The 21313-nt window shown below is 40.1% G+C and overlaps 1 protein-coding gene across 1 annotated transcript in view; it reads right to left on the bottom strand.

Moving 5' to 3' along the window:
- REPS2 (RALBP1 associated Eps domain containing 2) overlaps nt 1-21313 on the bottom strand; it is a 100366-nt gene that overhangs the window by 33951 nt on the left and 45102 nt on the right. The window contains exons 7-13 of the mRNA XM_087758255.1: nt 20528-20591; nt 18675-18817; nt 14948-15042; nt 9497-9566; nt 7321-7386; nt 2855-2897; nt 151-287 (exon numbers count right to left, since the gene is read on the bottom strand). Of these exons, the coding sequence (XP_087614381.1) occupies nt 151-287; nt 2855-2897; nt 7321-7386; nt 9497-9566; nt 14948-15042; nt 18675-18817; nt 20528-20591 (618 nt within the window). The remainder of the gene's footprint in view (nt 1-150; nt 288-2854; nt 2898-7320; nt 7387-9496; nt 9567-14947; nt 15043-18674; nt 18818-20527; nt 20592-21313) is intronic.

The raw sequence follows: 21313 nt of genomic DNA on the forward strand, positions 1-21313 counted from the left end.
AAAGTGCAACTTCTGTTCTGTAGTGTATTGCTGTCTATAGCAAAGGTGAGCATACACACATGTTGTCAAGCACTTGTGCAAACAGATCAAGGTCCCAAGTATGCAGCTAACCTAAATGGTCTCAAAAGGGGGAAAGAAAGCAAACTTTACCTTGTGTGTTTTGTTGAAATATTTTGTTCAGGTCTAAAGAGGAAGCTCTGGAATGTGATTTTTGTGGCCTTGGAGGTGGAGTAGGGGGCTCTTCTCCCTTTTTCATAGCATCTTCTATTGATGTGCTAGAGTAAGACCTAAGGAAGAACAGGAGAGGAAAAAAGCAGAATTTTTTTTTTTTTTTTTTCAGAAATTTATTTTAAACAACTACAGTGAATAGTACCTAAAAATACACTGACTAGACCTCAGGTTCGTGGTGGAAATTCCTTGCCCTAATGACTAAAAGTTCCCCCTTATAACAAAACAGATTTATTTGGCAACAGAGGGACCTACATGTCTGGGGAAAGGCATGGGTCATGCTTACAGGGCTAGTATTATTTTAAGGCCTTTTATATCACAGCTTCAAGCCTTCTTATGTAACTTTGTCAACAGGATAATTGTAGCAACTATTTTGAATAATCCTGAGTAAAAAATTTCCCCCCCCTTACAGTTTCTCTTGCCTTTCCCAACTGTGAGGGTAGTGTCTATACAGGTACAGCCTCAACCTACCTCTTGCAAGAACACGTTTTGTAATTTATAATATTCTAACTATCAGAATAATTTTTTCATAGCAAACAGTCACCAAATTCCACAAAATCCAGAAAAACTGAATGGCCCCAAAGTGATCAACACTGGTCAAATATATGCCTCAGTACATCTTTCTAGGCCCTTCCACAACCCATTAATCCCAATACAGTGCGTTTGCAAAGAAATTTTATTGTGCTGAATAGCGTCCAATATTTTTCAGCTGTTGTAGTTACCAGTTTTTCTGCAAGACCGAGAGCTTTGTTCAAAATCAGCATTGACAATGTGAGATGTTACGCTTACTGTAACACATTATGCATGACAGGCAAGACCTAAACCACATTCGAGTAGAACAGAAATAACTCCTATTAATGGGAAATGGATCGCTTTTTTGCCAAACAGGCTGTTGTTAGAAAACAGCTCTTTAGCGGGACAGACATTTGGCAATGATGATCCTATGTTTCTGATGTAAACTTTAATAAATACAGGAGTGAAAGCCATAATTGCTTCAAAATTTACATGTGACAAAAAAAAACCTCTGCTGATGCTGAATTTTTTGTCTTGGTCGAGTTTTGAATTCCATAGCCTTACCACATCAGACCTAACCCAACCACCCTGAAATAAATGCTTTGAACCAGGATCTTAAGGTTTTATACTTTTACTTTCCATATTACGCGATGTATATTTTACTTGCATTAAAATTGTACAACCTAACAGTTTGAGATTTTAATTTTATTTTTTTTTAAAAGAATAAGATAAGAATAAGATAGCAGCTACCAGGCAAAAATATGCCTGCCCCAGCAGTGCCAATACAGAGCCCTGTGACAGTGGACCTGGCACCTGAAAGTCAGTTAAGAGTCAGCAGCTAAGAATCTGCACAGCTTAGGCAAGAAAGCCAGACCCTAGAGCTGAGAGCTGTAACAGACTCGAATCGTAGACTCTGGTGGTCAGGCACACCTGAAGACAGAGACCCTCGAGGTTATAGAGCCCTCCAGGCTATGCCGGACAAGCGCAGCAGAAGGTCTGAGTTCAAGGATGTGCTCAGGAATCTTTAGCCTCAACTTCTGCATTGAAGTAGTGACATATAGTCAGATGTGAGACAGGCAGATGTGACACAGTAGTCACATGCAAGTGACTTTTTTCAAACTTGTTTAGGCATTTGCTATTTTATGCATTTTTGTGTAAAATACCTTTTATGCATTTTTTGCATATTTACAATTTATGATTCAGCAACACAGCAAGAAAAAATAAAACAGTACGAAAACTAAAAAGCTTTGGCTAGCAGCAGAAAAATAGCACACAGGGCAGTTTAGCCTTCCTGGATGTAGGTCCTAAGAACAGAGGATTTCAATCTTCATTCATCATGCTTATAGCTGATCCTCTCTTATTAGCAGGCTTTGACAAGCTCGTAAGGAGGGAGCTCCTGATGATACTCTCATTACCTAAGAAAAAGAAATTAAGCCCTCCAACTAGCACAAAAAAAAAAAAGTTTGAAGGTGAATGCACGATATGGCTATACACCAGAATGGTAAAAAACCAAGCCCAACACGTAATCCATTTACACACAATATTTGCTGGCACAGGTTTCCCTTTTCTTTCAAACATCCAAATTCAGCAGGTGTCATTTCTAGCACACAACAGCGTAAGTCCCTAAGTCCTGTCATCACACACCAACCAGCCATAGTCAAGCACATGCACACCAACGAAAGGATTCGCTCACCCACATCTGAGGGCTACTGTTGCCGTTTCTGTCGGAGTGTGCAGCGTCCAACTCCATATGCAACCACTGTGCAGGTTTCAACAGCACAAAACTGCTGAGAACGTTGCCCACGACGGGGTGGTCCCCACAGCGTCCCTGAGGCAGGGCTGGAGGTAGCCACCACCCCGACAAGGCAGTGGGGCTGGGCAGACAGGCAGAAGCCCCAGCACCTTATGACCAGAGATCGCAGGGCTCTAGGCAATACTTATGCAGGCTCTATAGATTACAGATCTCTCCTGGTAAATCTGTCTTTTATCTGAGCTGGAGTTCCAGCACAACACCAGTTCAAAAAAATTAAAAAATGCAACATCAGTTCTTACACCTTGAGTCTAACACCAGAGGAACATATGTCTACTCCTGAAATAGAAAGGAAAGCAGTACCTGGATCGTGGTCTGGCTTTAAGTGCATTAGATTCCTGAGCAGCTGAAACAGAAAAGAAGAACGAACTGCTAAAACATCATGTTTTCAATAAATACCTTTAGCTGAAGGATCCGTGTTCATTAAAAATGTGAGTATTGCAAATGTGGATGTGAGAGTGTGCTCATCTCACATGGGCAATGGGGACGGATTTTCGCTTCTCCTTCCCCTTTGTTTTTGTAGTGTGTGAATGTCCTAAGAATTCAAAAGCCCACATGTAGTCAGACCTTCACCTTTTAATTTGGTTACTAGAACACAGGAAAAGCAATAGGTCTGACAGCTCTGACCTGTATGCCTGGATGTAGTCATGACAAAGCAGCATAAGGAAAAGCATAAACTTTCCACAGAAAACATCTTACTACTAGTCCAGATATCTATTAGTCTTCCTGCTTCCCAAAGCACGAAGGTTTATGTCCTTCCCAAATGCTTTACCTAATTCATATAAACGTACATCATCTTACCACACATAAAAGAAAAATTAACACATCAGGTTGAGACTACTTTGACATTGGGAAGGAAAGATATTTGAAGGTAAAAAGCTTTACAGGCTAAGTGTTGGTCAAACACATTTCTATCAATGTAAAAAACGGTTTGGATGAATTCCAAATATCCTGCCACATGCAGGTTTTATGTGATAGGAAAACAACAGTGCTGACTAACCTTCTCTGGGTAATTCCTCGAGGCTGCTCCTTGGTTTACATAGTCTTTTTGCGACTTTTCTGTTACTCTCCTTACTAACATCAGATAATTTTGCGAAAACATAGCTGTGTGATTGCTTTCAAATTCAGCCCACTGAGATATCCTCAAGGTACTACAGCAGCATCAATGATTGCAATGCACACACAAGATGAATCCTTGCACTTTTCCCATTATTCTGCTAATCAAGGTACAACACTTAAGAGAAGCTGGGGAAAACAAAATAAATCTCAAGAGTTTCTAGCTTCCTTCAGATATACGCCTACTCCAAAGTCAGACATTTATCACCAGCTACTATACAGCACTACCCGAGAATACGACAGATCCTCCAAAACACAGAGCAGGAGCTACCTGTGGTAGCAGCTGGCAAATACTGGCTTTATAATGGCTTGCATTGTACTACATGGGAGGCTTTAGGCTCACAGAAGACAAGCAGCAGCATATGGCATGTGCACAGCCACACACTATTTCTTCATAAAAGAAACTGCTTTTAAGGTCATGCAGTGCTAGTTGGTGCTTTGGATGGAATAAACCCAAAAGTAGCTGGCAGTGACACAAAAAAACACTTATAAACCAAGGTCTAGTAGATTATTGTCACCACCAAACTGGCTCACAGTCATTACAGATTTCTGTCCAACAAACTCTTCCTAGCAACTAAAGGGGAGAGAGGGAATTATTATTAAAATATGCAGTGGTGATAATCCTCCTCTCTCCCTCTCTCTCTCTCTGTGTCAAACTCCCAGAGAATACAACTTTAGAAACTGCTTCCCTACAGCCATATGACCCAATTTTTCTAATTCTGAAGTTGCTGATTATTAAATTACATGCACAATAATTAAATATATGCCACTTAGAAATAGGAGGTATAAATCCTTTCCAAGCTAAGCCATGTTTAAGAACCTTCAAATTTTCCTTCTTTTATGGAGACAGTAATTCTGTTCATACTTCTTTTAGAAAGCCTTTCTTCTCAAAACCTGCAGGTAAAACTGACATTCAAACTCTCCAAGGACATCTTGTTGAGGCAAACAGGAAAGCACACAAAGAAGAGAGAATCCCAAAATGTCTACTAATAAAAAAGGATAGCAACAGAACACTACTGCTAAGGATTTTCTTTTAAGCTTTTGAAAAATCAGGAAATTCAAGGCTACAATTACACAATACCCAGACTTAGCTTTACCTTTCAAGAAAGTATAATATTAAAAAATATTATAAAGCAGGTAATAATGAATGAATAAAACATTCATTATTAGGACATACAAATACTTCTGACAGGATTTCCATAAAGCGTGCAGTTATTTTGGTACTCTCAGTTTGTGCATACTTTGTGTTTGAGGTGCAGGTCTATACACACACACAACATAATCATTCAAGACAATACAAAACTATTTATCCAGTTCATGAACTTTCCACGTTTCTCTTGCTATGGATACATAAGCCTAACTTACATGAAACTGATATAAAATTGAGTAAATTAATTACATTTTTTATTTAAAAGTTTGTATGATTCCTGGAGTAGTAGAGCCTGGTGAACTGAACAGCTTGGCCTGCACTAATTAAAATCCTATACGATGATGAACTCCTATTTATTCATTCACACCACAGGAGAGGGTGAAGTTTCCCGTTTTGAGTGTTTAACTGCTCCCACCCTCCTCTCCCAATACAACTTCATTTAAACATTCCTAAGGATGCAGGCTCAGTAACTTCTGGCTGTAGCGTGATGGCTTATACTCAGCTGGTGCCTCCTTGCTTTACAGGCTGATTATCGGGTGGAAAACTGTACCATAAAAGGTGCAAGTATGCTATGCTGCTAAGGAAAAAGCAAAGAATTCCCCACTCGTTTAAATCACCCGCACTGACTCATCCATTACCTCTTATTGGTGGCCTAGGCAGAAATGTACAATTTAAATGCTCACAAGTTTGGCCCTTAATCCTTTAAATGTCTGAGGGCAACAATAATCCTGCATTTAGGAGCCTAAGTAAACTGGCCAGATATTCAAATATACTGAGCATATAAAGTTTTTACTGACCTCAAATTTTTAGTCCTCCTGATGGCAAAGAAAACTTTCCCGTAATGAACTATGTCAGTATCATCTTTCCTGAATTTACATAAACAGCCCAAATCAATAACCAAAGAAGGATGTAAAATTTCTCCTGCTTCATCCCAACCGAGTTTTCATCCTGAAGGTTAATGATTAAAATGACCTTTCAGAATGATGACCGATTCTGAAATAACCACTCAGTTACTGTGCTGTATCCAGCCCACTGCATAGATAAACATTTTTACTTCTAACATCAATCGTATCGCGCAACCTGAGAACGTGCTTGCTCAAACCCTCAATGTGCAGGACAGCAAGGGGGAAACCCCTGCAGCGACAGGAGTCACGACGAGGGGCTGACACTCTGCCACCGCCTTCCTTGGCATGCAAACACAGCAACGCCGCTGGAGGAGCACAGCGGCATCCAGAAGACCTCCCTGACTTGGAGATGAATGACATAGGGGAAAGACGACAGTGGCACAGGAGATGTGCAGGTGACAGTAGTTTGTTTTTTTTCCTAAGCGTACTGAAGATGGAATTGCTGAACTGCAAATAAAACTGCCTGGGGCGCTCCTGGGCAAAACGGCGGGGAAGAGAACAGAACCGAAAGTCTCACAACCACCCTCCTCTCCCCCGAGAGGGAAGTGTCAGAGTGCGTGCGTGCGTGTGTGTGTGTGTGTGTGTGTGTGTGTGTGTGTGAAGGAGAAGTGGCAATCAGTCGAGAAGAGGAGCTGAAGATAGGAAATCTGGCAGCTGCCAAGTGTTTGGGAAGAAGCCAGGGGAAAAAAAAAGAGTTGGGAAATGAGACATGCAGCTGTTGGGCAGCCATAAATAAATCGAGCTATAAGACAAAACTGCTGTGACAGACATGTGGGGTCAGTTTTCTTAATCAAGGATATCTTCACAAGTAAAAACATTTATGCAAAAGGAAAAGCAAGCAAGTCCAGATTTTAGCTTGACTGGGACGAGGGAGGGCTTGCAAACACTCTTACCACTCTAGGAAAGAGATTAACAAAGAGGAAGGCACGGTAGGTCTGATGAACTGAACTGAATGCATGGGAAGTTTCTGGAGCCGTTCCAGAAATAACATTTTCCAGTAGGATAGGAACAAGGAGTGTATGTTTGAGTTGGAGAGGAGAGAAAAATCAGGGGTGGTTTCAACAAAGAAACACCCCCCGAATCAAAAGCTTACATCAGTGCTGTAAGTGCCACAAGGTCTGTGTTTCCAAAAGACTATCTACCCTTAAACTCCTTGACAGAAAATACGAAAGCTCAGTTTTTACAAAGAAACAGGCCATTACAGAATAGTTACTGAATACTTATTCCATACTTGAGAAGAGCTTTTATCAAGAGGTACAATATTTGTGCTCTGGCATCTCGTTTGTACTACAGAAAAACAAAAGTCAGACTCCTTATAAAATGCTACATTAAAAAATTTGCCACACATGAAGAATGCACATAAGCTAACAAGGGAAAGAAAGCAAGAAAACGTTTTGACAACCTGAAGTACTAATCAAGATTAATTTTGTAAGTAGTAGTCATTATGAGGTAAAAGCTAATTTCAGTAGTAAAATAGTATGAGAGCAGAAGGATCTTAAAAAAATTAATCGAATCACATTAATTTAGGCTTACTGTGATATAAAAATATTTGATCAAAATTCTAATGGAAGTAACAGGTCATTTTTTTTTCTTCTTACCTGTTTTCACAGTCAAGTGCTGAAATTCCTTTGGTATCGTTTTGAGAGCAGTGCTTACTTTAAGAGCTTAATAAAAAAAAAAACAAAACAATGAAAATTACTTTAAGTATGTGCAGGTAAAATCCCTGAGAAAGGAGCATCTAAACCGGTATTAGTTAAAATGTCTAGCAATGCTAAACATACTCGAAGAGAAAACAGAAGTAGCCAAATACCCTCAGAACACCCAAGCACTCAAAAAAGTAACAGTTTTTTGGAGTACAAGAGTCAAGAACAGAAAGGCCTATGCCCAAATTGCCAAATAATCCCAAATTTTGCGAATTGAGGGGTTTGGTGTCTAAATCCACAGACTTCTGTTTCAGAGGTGTAGCGCTCTCCCAGAGACAGCAGCTGGTGACGCCTGGCACAGCTGGGACTCATCTCCCCCAAGTTACAAACCTGGAAAGCCAGGGCACACGAGGGACTGGCTGCTTCTGGCACCTGAAACCTCACCAGCCTGCCCCAAGGAACGTCACACGGCACTGACAGAGCCAGGGTTAAAATTTAGGAAACCCCAGTCTTTGTGCTTATTCCCCTTCCACTGATGCCTACGCATGCTTTATTAATGACTTTCTCAAGGAGTTCTTAATGCATTGTAGCGTATTTTAATGTACTGTAATACACAGTATTATAAATGACTGCTTGGAATGAAGTCTCTCATCTCCATCTACCTTTATCAAATAAAACACGTGGGAAAAGTGTGGTTCTTGTGATACAGTTCTATTTACATTATCTCCCACATTTAACTATATTATAGCCTGACAGAGTGGAGATAATTTACTTGTTTAGTTCTGAAAATGCAGGAAAATTTGCTTCTACAGTCCTGAAATACAGGTTTTTGATTTCTGAGGAGATCTCCTCAGTCAGGAGAACAATCTGCTCTTTCATTTGTCAGAATAGCAATAAATGGTAGAACAAAAGCATTTGTTCTTTGGATGAAAAGGTAGGAATCAGTGTCATAAATACAGCAAATCTGCAGCCCTGAAGGACTGCATGTACCAAAGCAGCTTCCCATCTGACTTAACACATCAGTTACCAAGAGCAAAGCACAAGTTTTTCACCTACACAGGGAAGAAAAAAAGATTCCCCAGGTAAAAAGTAAATCTGCCCTAGACATATAAAAGCAATAACCTTCAAGGCTCAAGTCCTGCTCTTGTCCATGACGAATTTTACAACAAAACAAACCCTGTCAACAAAACATTAATCTCTTGGAATATGCTGACTTGTCAAAATGTTTTACAAACACCCGTCAAGGCTGACAGCTTTTCTTTGAACCAGGGACACTGGGTACTGCCCAACTTGGTCACACCTGACTGTGGAAGGTGATTCAGGAATGCGGACTACCTGGTCTCACAGCTCTGATGCAACCTCATCATGTGGACGGCTGGACGGTCAAGATGTATAGGGGTTTTTTTACTAATGTATAATCCACAGCTCCGAGAATAAGGCAACAAAATACCCACAACTCTTTTGTTTCCACAACTGAGGGACAGGGACAGCAAGTGAGAACGTGAAAGGTCAGGGAAAGGGCACATAAAAGGCAATGACTTTGTGATGATCCAGCACCAACTCTGGAAGCCCTAGTAGCTGCTGAGTGGAAAAAGATCACTTCAATTTCACATGGCTTGCTGCTGATGGATTTCAAGTGAAATAAACGAATCGAGTATTTTCAGTCCAGTTTGTCCAAAACTTTTGTTTTGTGAGAAAATATAGGGACTTTTTTTTAATAGTAATAAAAACTAATTTTGAAGTGTTGCTATTTCCTGCAAAAAGAGAAATCCAAAATTTGGCACAATGTAGTCTTTAGTCTTACAAAATTCCTGATAACAACAATTACAACTTTGTTAAAATAAGAAGTGCAACATTCATTGCCTTTAGGACTTGACGTATTTTAGAAGGTGCATTTCATATCATTCACATATGACAGAACTAATTTTGAAGCAAACACGTGCATTTGTCTTCAGCTGAGCTGCTGTCAGTGAATTAAAAGCAAAGTCTTGCTTTTAAATCTATACCAACACATAGCCAGCTTAGAAGTTAAAAATACCATTGCTTTTGTCAGCGAATATATTGAATTACTAATAACACACAGAACTTAAACCCACAATGGGGCGGGGGGAGAAGTGATTTATTTGAATACCTTGTTTGTCATCTTTCTTTGCATCTTGTAACAGGGCAGAGTTATCAGGTGCCTCTTCAGCTGATGCTTTCTTAAAGAAAGAAGAAGTATTTATTATACTGATTGGCACAGCACCCACATTTCCACAGTTAAATATTTAAGAATACAGACCAACGCAAATAAAGGTGATATTCTCTCTTGCACCACGATTTGCTTTGTAAAATAAAGAAGCATAGAGGACCTCCAAAAGGACAACTGTAACTCTGCTTTTCAAGGTATAGCAGTTGCACACCTGAAATTAGTTTGAGAAGCACTTCAGCAGTGACTCCCAAGAAGCTAAGGGCTACATGTAAGGAGAGATTTCTCACAACAGAGTAATGTCATTCTGTGTTTTCTTTTCTTTTTGGGTGTAACACCTGTGTTAGGGTTGAGGAAACCTTCTCCAGCCCCTTCACAAGAGTCAGTCTCCATCAGAAGAGTCTCTCTAGCCAAAACTCAAGCTGTACTGCAGAGCCCAGTAGTTCTGCATCTAAAGTCTTCCGGCTGAGGTGGCTGATCCTTGGACTACTCTTTTCTTTCAACATGCAGTCATTGAGATGGGAAAAACAAATTCATCAGCATGTCTGCTGGAGGCCCATTCAGGCCTCTGATGGGAAAACAGGGAACTTCTCCCCAGTCTTATTCCTTAACTTGTCTTTATTTCAGCAGCAACTGATAATACAGGCATTTGTTGTTCTTGTAATTTCCGCTGCATAGCTCACAAGAAGGAACCAAGAACAAATTTTACCAGCATTATCTGTAAGAACAAGGATATACTCTGCAGACAAAACAACAATAAAGCAAATGTCAGAAACCCTAAGCTTCCCTAAATATTAAGTAATGCTGTTTTTTTTTTCCCCAGGGAGTATGGAAGAGGTTACAATCCATTGGGCCTAAAAAAAAAAAAAAAATTCAGAAATATAGGTTTTGCAGACATTAAAAACAAGCAAAGAAAATCTCAAGTCAGTAATTAAAGAAGGCCAAGTCCAGAGTAAAGGGCAATGATATCTATTTTATAAAGTTGCACGTGGGATTCCCTAACACTTCTGAGGAAGCACCACAGCAAAAATACGGCTTGAGGACTCTAAAAATGTTTGAACAAAACACTTCACATCCCTAGCTAGCCCTGACACTCTAAAGAGCATCAGACTAAAGACCTAATTCAGTGAATGCTTGAATCAATGCAAGGACTCTCACAAATTTTGATTAACTGTGAGCATACCATTTCTGAGGGAGTTTGGAGCAGCCCCAGCCAGTCATTTTATGCATATAGTGCAAAATCTTGGGTCTTGTCTTTAAGCTTTTGGCAGCAATAAAGCTTGTGGAAAAGAGCCAAAGGAATTGGGGGGGCAGGGGGGAAGGAGAAGACAGACCAGAACCAGAGTGGGAGACAAAAACTTGAGAAAAAAACTGTGAAGACAAAACGTCCTTGATTAACAAAAAGCAGTCATCCTTGTCATTCTCGAGCATAACATTAGCAGTCTTTGTGTGTTTTGTAAATTTAATAAAGCCTAGCTTTCAGGAGACCTGTCTCGTGCCATTATTTTCAATAACTGTTTTGTATTGCAGTACTGTAGTTCAGTAGTCACAGTAAAAATGGTCTTCTGAAATTAAATTAAACAGCCTGGACAATAGGTGGAAAAAGACAAAGACATGGAGATAATGCATAACTGATTGCATTGATAATATAATATTTTTAATGTAGTGTTCAAGTATCTAAACTAAATTTCCTCAAGTAGCCAAGCTACAAATTAAATTGCAACAGTGAATTACTGCACTTCCCACAGAGGGTGATGAATGGGAGATGAATTACTGACCTTCCAAATGATTCTGAACATAAAAACATCAGTTGAACACACACACAAAAAAAAAACCCAAATCATTCTCAAATTAGTTTTGAGAAGAGATTTCATAGTCCATTAATCTTGGACAACAAAGGATCAAAATAACAAGGCCTTGAAACAAACTAATTGAGAGCTTTGCCCTACATGTCTAGGACCCAGACAGTGAAGAAATGGAGCAAAATCAGTCAAACAATTGTGACGTAGCCAGGTAACGCTATCTGTGCTTAGCCAGCAGGCAACCATGTTACAGATCCTTCTTCATTTTCAACCTAGCCATGAAACTCCCTGATTTTGCAGAACATCCTGCCATCTTGCAGAACGTAGGAACGGAGCAGAAGATCCAGCTGTTCCCCCAAGAACATTATCTGACTACAAAGGCAGCACAGTAATCTGCAAGTTATTGGCAGTTATGGTGAGGATGTCTCAAGGAGGAGGGAGCAGAGATAAGGCAGAAGAGGTCTGAAACCTTAGCTGCTGAATATTAATTTAAAAAATTAAACATAAAATGGGGGACTTGTTGCTTGTTTGGGTTTTTTACATTTTGTGCTGTATACTCTCTACAGCTACTTAATTATTACTATAATATTTCTACTATTATCATCTCCACTGCAGCAGAAAAATCTAAAAAGCAAAAAACCATACAATTTATTTGCTTAGGAAATCATCTCCTTCTAGATTTATCCTTACTCTGCACATACATTCAAGGACCGCAAACAAGAAGAGCTTAAAAACCAGATTAATAAGATTATAAAATTGCATTGGTTAGGTTACTGAAACGACATTTTATTTCTAAGAAACACAAGATGACTCTGAAAGCAAGATTTCTGAGCTTTCTGAAATATATAAAAGAACGTTCTAATCTCAGTCCTAAAGCCTGCGCTACTAAAATGCAAACTTCCTCACAACTCTGCAATAACCAAAGACCACTCTGCATATCTGTGTAGTCACTTGCCAAGCCAGAGAGATCCTGAAGTAGATCCTGAAGTCAAGAAGTTACATAAACTGAAGCTTTTTAATTATGTGTATAAAAGATACATAATTATATATTTATTTATATTTTAAATGTAATTTAATTATATAACATATTTCTATCTTTTTTAATATATGCATGTGTATTTGTATACGCACATTAAATTGCAAGTGAAAAAGAGAAGATGACGCTCAGGGGTCTTGCCTACTGACAAAAAAACATCCCAACAGGGATGTGACGTTTTTTAAGCGGAAGACAAATAATTCTCTCTAAAAACGAATATCTTAAGCTGATGCAGTGAGTTAATTCAAATACTCAGTTGACTCACTGCAGTCTGGAAATGGAGTTATGTATAAACGTACATACACATGCTGACATCAGCGAATGGGTTTTCAACACAAATTGCCTTGAATTTTGCCTCTTATGCTTGTTTAAATTGCAAACCAATACGCATGTATGCTAACGAGGCACGCTCTCAAGGGACTGTTGAGCTTTGCCACACGACCACACAGCGAAGAAGTGCTAGCGCAGCATGGCCTGTGGCACAGTCTCGCAGCCCCCTGCGAGCCACCCTCCCAAAATAAGGCCATATGCAAGGGCCAAGGCTGTTCTGCTATGGTAAAGGACCTGCCTACACTGCCAACGTACCAGCAGCCTGCACTACCAAAACAGCAGCTCTGCTTTCAAAACCTGGTATGACTGCTGCACTTCGGCCAAGCTGCTGTACAAAGAGCAGTACCACCCAGGGAGACCGCATATATTTTAACAGTTCCAGAAGATAAACTGGATGCTCAAATCGTTGGCCGCAGCACTGCCCAAAGTGAACATTGTGCTCTGTAGCAGCTCAGGAGAGTCTGTTTGGTGGTGCCACTACCGAGCTGAATTTGATGAGGGAACAGCTGGGTTCTGACCCAGAAACTCCCCAGAGCAAGACACAGGGAGGAAATAACGCAGCCTTGCTGAGCTGGCATGACATACCATTACTTTTTAACTTGGAAGCAGCATCAGAAGTGCCCGTTCTTGCAGTGAGTCTGCCATTTGATTCACTACCTTAAATCCTAAACCCTTAAATCCTACCAGCGTATATATTCAGAGTTGTAATATCCAGGCACAAGTCAGGGGCTATGGTTAGTTCAGCTTTACAGGATCTTTAAAGGTTTGGTTTTTAATCTTAGTGATAAACTCTTTTCCTTAATTTAGTTTTGCTTGCAACAGTCTTCCATGGCAAGGCTGGTATCTGTTGTGATATTGCTAAAATGGATCTTCAGTCTTCCCTTAAAATCCTCTTCCCGGCTCCATACAATTACTACCTAGACCCTTAGATGGTAGCTCCTTAGACTGTGAAAAGGTTGGATATTAAAATGGCGACTGAATCACTTCGAACAGAACTATGCATGTCCATACTGTACAAAATTGGGGATAGTTTCAGTCTCCAAAGAAACAGTGTGTCCAGCAGGACCAGGGAGGTGATCATTCCCCTGTACCCGGCACTGATTAGGCCACACCTCGAGTACTGTGTTCAGTTTTGGGCCCCTCACTACAAGACGGACATCAAGGTGCTGGAGCATCTCCAAAGAAGAACAACAAAGCTGGTGAAGGGTCTAGAGCGGTCTAGAGCACAAGTGTCGTGAGGAGCAGCTGAGGGAACTGGGGTTGTTTAGTCTGGAGAAGAGGAGGCTGAGGGGAGACCTTATTACTCTCTACAACTACCTGAAAGGAGGTCGTAGCGAGGTGGGGGTTGGTCTCTTCACCCTGGTAACAAGTGATAGGACAAGAGGAAACGGCCTCAAGCTGCCCCAGGGGAGGTTTAGATTGGACATTAGGAAAAATTTCTTCACCGAAAGGGTAGTCAAGCATTGGAACAAGCTGTCCAGGGAAGTGGTTGAGTCCCCATCCCTGGAGGTATTTAAAAGAAGGGTAGGTGTGGTGCTTAGGGACATGGTTTAGTGGTGAACTTGGCAGTGCTAGGTTAATGGTTGAACTTGGGGATCTTAAAGGTCTTTTCCAACCTAAATGAGTCTATGATTCTGTAAAGTACAAGGAATCAGGACAAGCCAAGCCATTTTTCTTCTCATCATCAAAACTGGGGGAGTGAGTGTGGAAATGGAGCACTGTAAATGAAAGAAACACTCAAGAGCTATACAGTCAAGAGTGCTTGACTAGAACAAGGTCTGCACCCAAAGCCTGCCGTTTTTGACCAATTCAGATTCAGGAGAGATTTGACCTGAGCACTGTCCTTGTGCCACACCACCCCTCCTGCAAGATGGCTTCGTCCCCTCATCACTGGCTCCCAATGCTGGAGGGCCAAATGCAGCCCCGCAGGACACAAACAGCTAAGGTGTATTTCTCTGCAGACTCCAACATCACACAAGGCTGGAGTCCCTCAATGACTTCTGTGAACTCCTATGTGGGAATATCTTCTGAAGAACCCATCAGCCCTTTCCACACACTGAACAAATTGCTGAGAGAGGGGGTTGAGATGGCTTAACAGTACACTTAGAGACTCCTAAAGTCCTCTCAAAGACTCGCAGTTCTGCTGTTACGCATACCACAGTCACTGTGAAGCTGGGCTATTCCTCTGCACTCTGCAAGGTAACCATCCTGCTTATGCCTTCTTACCTCCGGACGACTGAAGTCCCGAGTCTGCTGACCACCTGGCAATGACTCAGAGTAAGAATCAAATAGTGCGCAGTCACGCATGGGCTTCAAAGAAGCTGTGGGGGGAGGAAAAAAAAAAGGGGGGGGGGAAGGAGACATGCCAAGTCTTTGGTTAATATATAGTTCTTAAAAAAACTGTCCCAGTATCATTTTGCCCTTCATTTCTACATATCAGAACTGATCTATAAGCCACAGATGACAAACACTATGAAAAAAATCTTTGTCTTTTATTTCGAATAATTCACTGTCACGAAAGGGATAACATGTTAATTTCTGTTGTAGAAATAATTGTGAAATTTGGGAGAACTGCTTTTTAGTAAACATTAACTGCCAAACAACAACTGTTTATTTGCATTTTTCCTCCTCACAGTCCAGTAGCAACTTAGCTGGCCTTATAGTTTATACCTTGCTGTCTTAGAAACGTTAAAGGTATTTACCAAACCCTCGACTCCAATTTTCAACGTTTTGAATGCTGAAAAGTATAGTAGAATCTACATTATACACTAAAATTGAAGGCCAGCAAAAAGCAATGACACTAAACACAGCCAATGCTGCAGTATATACCATCTTTAACTAAACAGCATTGAGAGCAGAGGAAGAAAAAAAGGGAAAAAACCCAAACAACTCTAATTTCTCGCAGGAATATTCACAAGAACCTTGTTTCTATTCCACAGGCTCAGGTCCTTCTGCTGATATCACTCTGGGATTAGTTCCTCTAAGGTAAATCTGTCTTTAAGAAAAGCTGTTTTCCAGCTGTTTAGATCAATATATTGAAAGGCAGAATAACCAGTTCTCACGTCAAATTTCTAGTTTCTGGCTAGCATCTAGTTTCTCTGAATAAATTAAGCTCTTGCATATCTGTCTTAATTTACAATACAGTGGGTTACATACAGGGCAAATAGCTTTACAGACTCTGTAAATTAGTTTTAATAAAAACTTTCAGAAAAGAAGGTGGTGGGTCAAATTGTCAATGGAGCTGTGCCAGGATAGCATTTGGCCCTGTGCTTGTAGTTTATAGAACAAGCCATAAAACTAGCAAGATTAATTCATTCTTAAATGCTCTGTCTTATGCTCCAAGTCACTTTATTTGAAGCTTTAACATTCTTATCAGATGCAAATATTTCACTTGAACAAAATTCTGCCTCATTCTGAAACTAATACAACAACCTAATGAAAAACAGTTTCCAGTAATCTTCATTGGGTTCCTAACAAGCCAAAAAAAAAAAAATCAAATGATGAAAACATAAAAAACCAAAAAGTTTATCTTGGAAGCTTCTTTTGACATTTTAGGTAAGTGTATGAAGCACTTGCTTACTTATCGACGCTTTCATTTCAGAAGCTGATACAACCAGGGCTCTATGCTTTCTTGTGATTCATGGTGTTACAGTGTGTTGAGATGTTCTGCTTTTTATTAATCCAAGTCTTTCAAAAGACAGATTTCTGAATCCTGACTAGGCAGCAGAACAAGGGCAAGACATTTTCAGACCCTTAAGCTAACCAGAATTAGCACATTAGCCGAGGTATTTCGAGTGTCCACAACAAACAATTAGTCCTTTCACCTCTTCCATGTAGATCAGCTTGAAATGCTTGATTGTGTGCAACACCATGAAACAACAATCATCTAAGAAAATGATAAAGAGTAGAGTTTACACTAGTCAAGGACTTCTCAGCTTCCCATGCTCTGCCAGGTGCACAAGAAGCTGGGAGGGAGCACAGCCAGGACAGCTAACCCAGACTGGCCAAAGGGCTATTCCATATCGTAATGACGTCATGCTCAGTATATAAACTGGGGGGAGTTGGCTGGGGGGCAGTGATTGCTGCTTGGGAACTGGCTGGGCATTGGTTGGCGGGTGGTGAGCAATTGCTTTGTGCATCACTTATTTTGTATATTCTTTTATTATTACTATTACTATTAATTACTATTACTATTATTATTATTTTCCCTTCCTTTTCTGTCATATTAAACTGTCTTTATCTCAACCCACAAATTTTACTTTTTTTTTCCCCAATTCTCTCCCCCATCCCACTGGGGTGGGGAGTAAGTGAACAGCTGTGTGATGTTTAGCTGCCTGCCAGGTTAAACCACAACACTAGGTAATGGTTTAGAATTAATGGCTGACCTATATTAAGCTTGTGTTCTACTTCATCATGATAATTAAACAAGGCAAACATATTGGATTATATAAACAGGTATTTTGACTGTGAAACCCAGAATTATCCTTTGCTCTGTTTAGGGCTCATAAAGCGTCAGCTGAAGCTCTCCAGCTTTTGAGGTGGGGGTGGATAGGGAGGATCCAGAGCAGTGAGATAATTGGGTCTGGAAAACATGGACCATAAGAAAAATTGAAGTAATTTGAGCTTTTTCAGGAAGAGGATAATGAAGAGAGACACAACAAGTATATGCAAGTAGTGCTTCAGAAGGGAAGCCGAAAGGAACAAATTCAGGAAAAAGAGGACTCCCAGGGAACAACCACAGCCTACCACGCTCTTCCTCCCATTGACATAATGATCCCCTACTACTAGAGATATATCCACTGCAGTTTTACCCAAAAAGGTTTAATGTGAAGACACACCAACGAGAACCTGCATGGAGGACCTTACAAGCTGATTTATGATGAGAACAGGCGTGAGAGTAGCGAACAAAGTGGTGGTCCTGGAGGAAAAAGGGTAGTTGTAATTATCACAAGGGAATGTAATTAGAGAGACTGAAAGTGATGGAGACTTGGAGGTGCGGGTTTTACAGGAGCTTCTCCCCTTGGATATGAAGGTAGTGGATTATAAGGAACATGACACCACCAGAAATTACTTCACAAATCTGATAGAGGGTGAACATTTAATTTTCCTAACTAGAGCTTGATTTGCTCTTTTCCTGTCTTTTAATATATTCAGTGTCATCAAATTTAATGGAGATTTTATTAGGTCTTAAATATTATCCCTTAGCACTGTAATTATCATCTGTGATTAATCCTCCTTGCCCTAGAAAGACGTGCACATTTTTTAGATGGAACAGTATATATTTCAATGTTCATTTATAATTACAAGAGACATAGCTGAAAAGAACAAATGAAAGGGCAGGTCTTTCACTGCACATTGTTACTGAGGTATGTTGCATTTTGGACTAATTTATCTTTGTGCTACAGAAACTGTTGTAATCCCCCCATCATTACTGCAAATTACTTGTAGAAGAATCTGTGGATTACATAAAATGAATTACAAAAAAATTCAACCTTTGATACAACTGGTAACTGCATCCAACAAAATATATTAGCATAGTAAGTTCTAAAGCAGTCCAGTATTGTTTTCAACACATCTTCAAGAGACAGGTATATAAGGGAAAATCATCAAAAGAGTTAAAAGCCGTATGAGTCTTGTTATATGATCTTTGCTACAGATAATCACCTGCCACTTTAGCTGTAACGACACCTGAAGCACACTGGACCAAAGAGGTAGACATTAACGGGCAGGTAACCTCTACATCTTGCATTGCTATTTTGTGCTTTTATACATTCCTTCTTCAGCAATCGCCTCGTAAGCACAATTAAAAATGCATGTGCTGAAAAGCAACCAGAGAGCCATTATGCAGTGTAGAACCCCATCCTACCTGCAGGATGGAAAATGAAACCCGTCTTACACGCATGTCGGGTTCCTGAGATGGCTACAGGAACACGACCTGCCGCAGGGACATTACCTGCTTGAAGGTACTCGGGCAGCAGCGTCTCCGGCAGTGTCTCCGGCAGCTGGTAACCATTCTTCCTCGCAACCACGAGGTGGAAAGCGGCACAAAACTCCGGGAGTGTCAGCGCCCCGTCGCAATCCACATCGCTCAGCTCCCTGCGGGTACAACAAGCACACACGTTTTCCAAGCCGTTACCTCAGGGAAACACACGTGTGCAACCACAGGGAGACAGAAATGCAACTTTGAGAAGGGATATCTTAATACTAGACAAACATCTCTGTCATTTGCACTTGATCCTAACTTGTACGTTTGTCTCAGGGAAAATGAAGGAAGCTAATTTTCTAATACCGACTTGTCACTTTTTTCTTTTTTAATAAAGTACTTTTGTTATGCATCATGCCATACAATATGATGGTATGCATACACCTTTACATGAAATACGTATCCTGTACTTCTAAGGGTGAAATTAATTTTTAACTAGTTTTGGCTAATCCATGCAGGATCTTAAACAGCACAAGCAGAAAAAGCTAAAAATTAACTTCAGCAAATGGTTACATAGCACAGTAACTAGCCTTAAGAAAAGAGCTAAATAAATGCTTTTGAGAAGTTTAAATGTTATTGTTAACTGCTTGCTAAAGCTGTTCTGTTTTTAATTCTAGGATGCTTCTCAATCAATAAAATTTGACTTCAGAAATTCAAGAATTCAAATTTATAAGTTAATTCTTTGCAAGAAATAAGTATTATTTTATCATTAGCACATGGACTAAAATAAAGAAACATAAAACTTCCTACTCTTTGAAAGTAATGAGCATTTTTCAAGCTGTTGAGGTTATAGTAACAAAGACTGAAACATCCCATGTGTTTAACACAGCGACACAACCTGATAAATCACATCACCACAAAATTATAATTATCTACTGGAAAGGAATACTTTTCTTTAAATTTTGCACGGAGAACAACTTGTGTCAGCAACAGAAATAAAATGTGTTTTGTTAACATATTGTGCTAATCCATTCTTCTTAAATAATCTTAAATTTAAATTCCAGTATTCACTTCCCCCAACACAATGTTTCTTCAGTTGTTTTTTTTATTTTCACAACTGACAATCTGCTTTGAAAAGATTCCAAACATATTCCTTGACCCTGACAGATGTTTAGGCTCTTACAAGCTTTTCTTCTCATCTCTCTTCATAAAAGTATATATAAAAGCAAAACTTCTATCAGCATTTTTGATCAACGTTTAAAACTGTTTGTTCTGCCTATCTGAGAGGCAAGGATAACACTGAATTACAAAGCACCGTGTTGTTTATGAAAATATAATAGAATCCTTGTCAAATTTTATCATGTACAGTTCCATCCGCAATCGTTTCTAAATAAGCTCATTAAAAGTAAGTGTGCTGGTTCATTAGAAAAGCACTGATGAATTATGTAGTTGTACTTACTAAAAATTAGGCATTAATTAGGCCTCCTCTGACAAAACACAGCCAGAAACATAAAACCAACAACACATCTAAAACATTCCAGACGTGCTTCTCCTCTGTCTCATCTTTCATGAAAAAAGTCAGTTCACTGAGCTAATGATGCTGCTTACAATATACTTAAGAACAGCTCTCAGTGTTATCGCTGTTCAAACCTTCCCAGTCCCGCTGAGTAGGCGAACATCTCTCCAGAAAACAAGCGTGTCAGGAAGATCAATGAGCACCCTGCTGCTTGGGCCTGAAAGTGATTCTGGAGATAAGAGCAGTAATTATAATTGAAGACACTTTGCAAAATTTAACAAGAACTCTTGAATTAAGCGTCTTTAAAAAAAAAAAAAAAAAAAAACCACAACAGGATACACATCCCCAACACTATTACAGTACTTACCAGATGTGAGAAAGCTCTGGGATGGGCAGCTTTGATTTTGTGAAGAAATTCTTTGCCACAGAACCTGTTGGGAAACATGCCTTATCAATCACTGGAAATTAATTCTCCAATTATTTACCTTTGGTCAGGGCTGCTGCGCCAGAAGCAGCTGGTTACATTACATCTGAGAGATGCTCAGATTAACTGGATGCTAATACAGCTGTTGGACCATTTGTCTCTTGGTGAATAAGTGAGAGAGAAAGCCCGACAGAGCTGTTGACCTCATTTCCCCATTCCCTCTGTATGGGAAAAATAAATAAAAGGAAAACACGCTTCAGCATTAGCGATTCTAACCAGCATAATTAGTATGTCGCCAATGATGAAATAACGGACACAAACGGCTCTGCTTCACCCAGAAGCCACGTGTGTGGCAGAACAGCGCTGGAGTGTCTGCGCTGCTTTCCCAAGATGCTGCTTCAACCATGACTTTTCCCTGCAGTGGCTCAAATGTTATGAAACATAAAGAGAAAAGCCATGAGATTCAGATAGCACATGTCCTGCTGCAGGCATCCACACTCACCCTGCCACAACAGCCCTTCTCATTCTTCTCCTAGCTAAAAATCCATTATTTCACCATCCCATACACACAGACTATAGAGGCAGCACAAGATCCCTGCACCCTGGAAGCCCTTCCTGGATAGAGGCTTACAAAACATAAGGCAACCTAATGCAGAGACTTCTCAGGTCTCTACTACCCTTCCCCTTGCGCCTTCAGGTCAGATCGCCCACTGCAGGGCATAAGAAAAG

The sequence above is a fragment of the Nipponia nippon genome, unplaced genomic scaffold, assembly GCF_047370975.1.
Source record: "Nipponia nippon isolate SJK-2023a ecotype South Korea unplaced genomic scaffold, ASM4737097v1 scaffold_2, whole genome shotgun sequence".
In the NCBI taxonomy this organism is placed as follows: Eukaryota; Metazoa; Chordata; class Aves; order Pelecaniformes; family Threskiornithidae; genus Nipponia; species Nipponia nippon.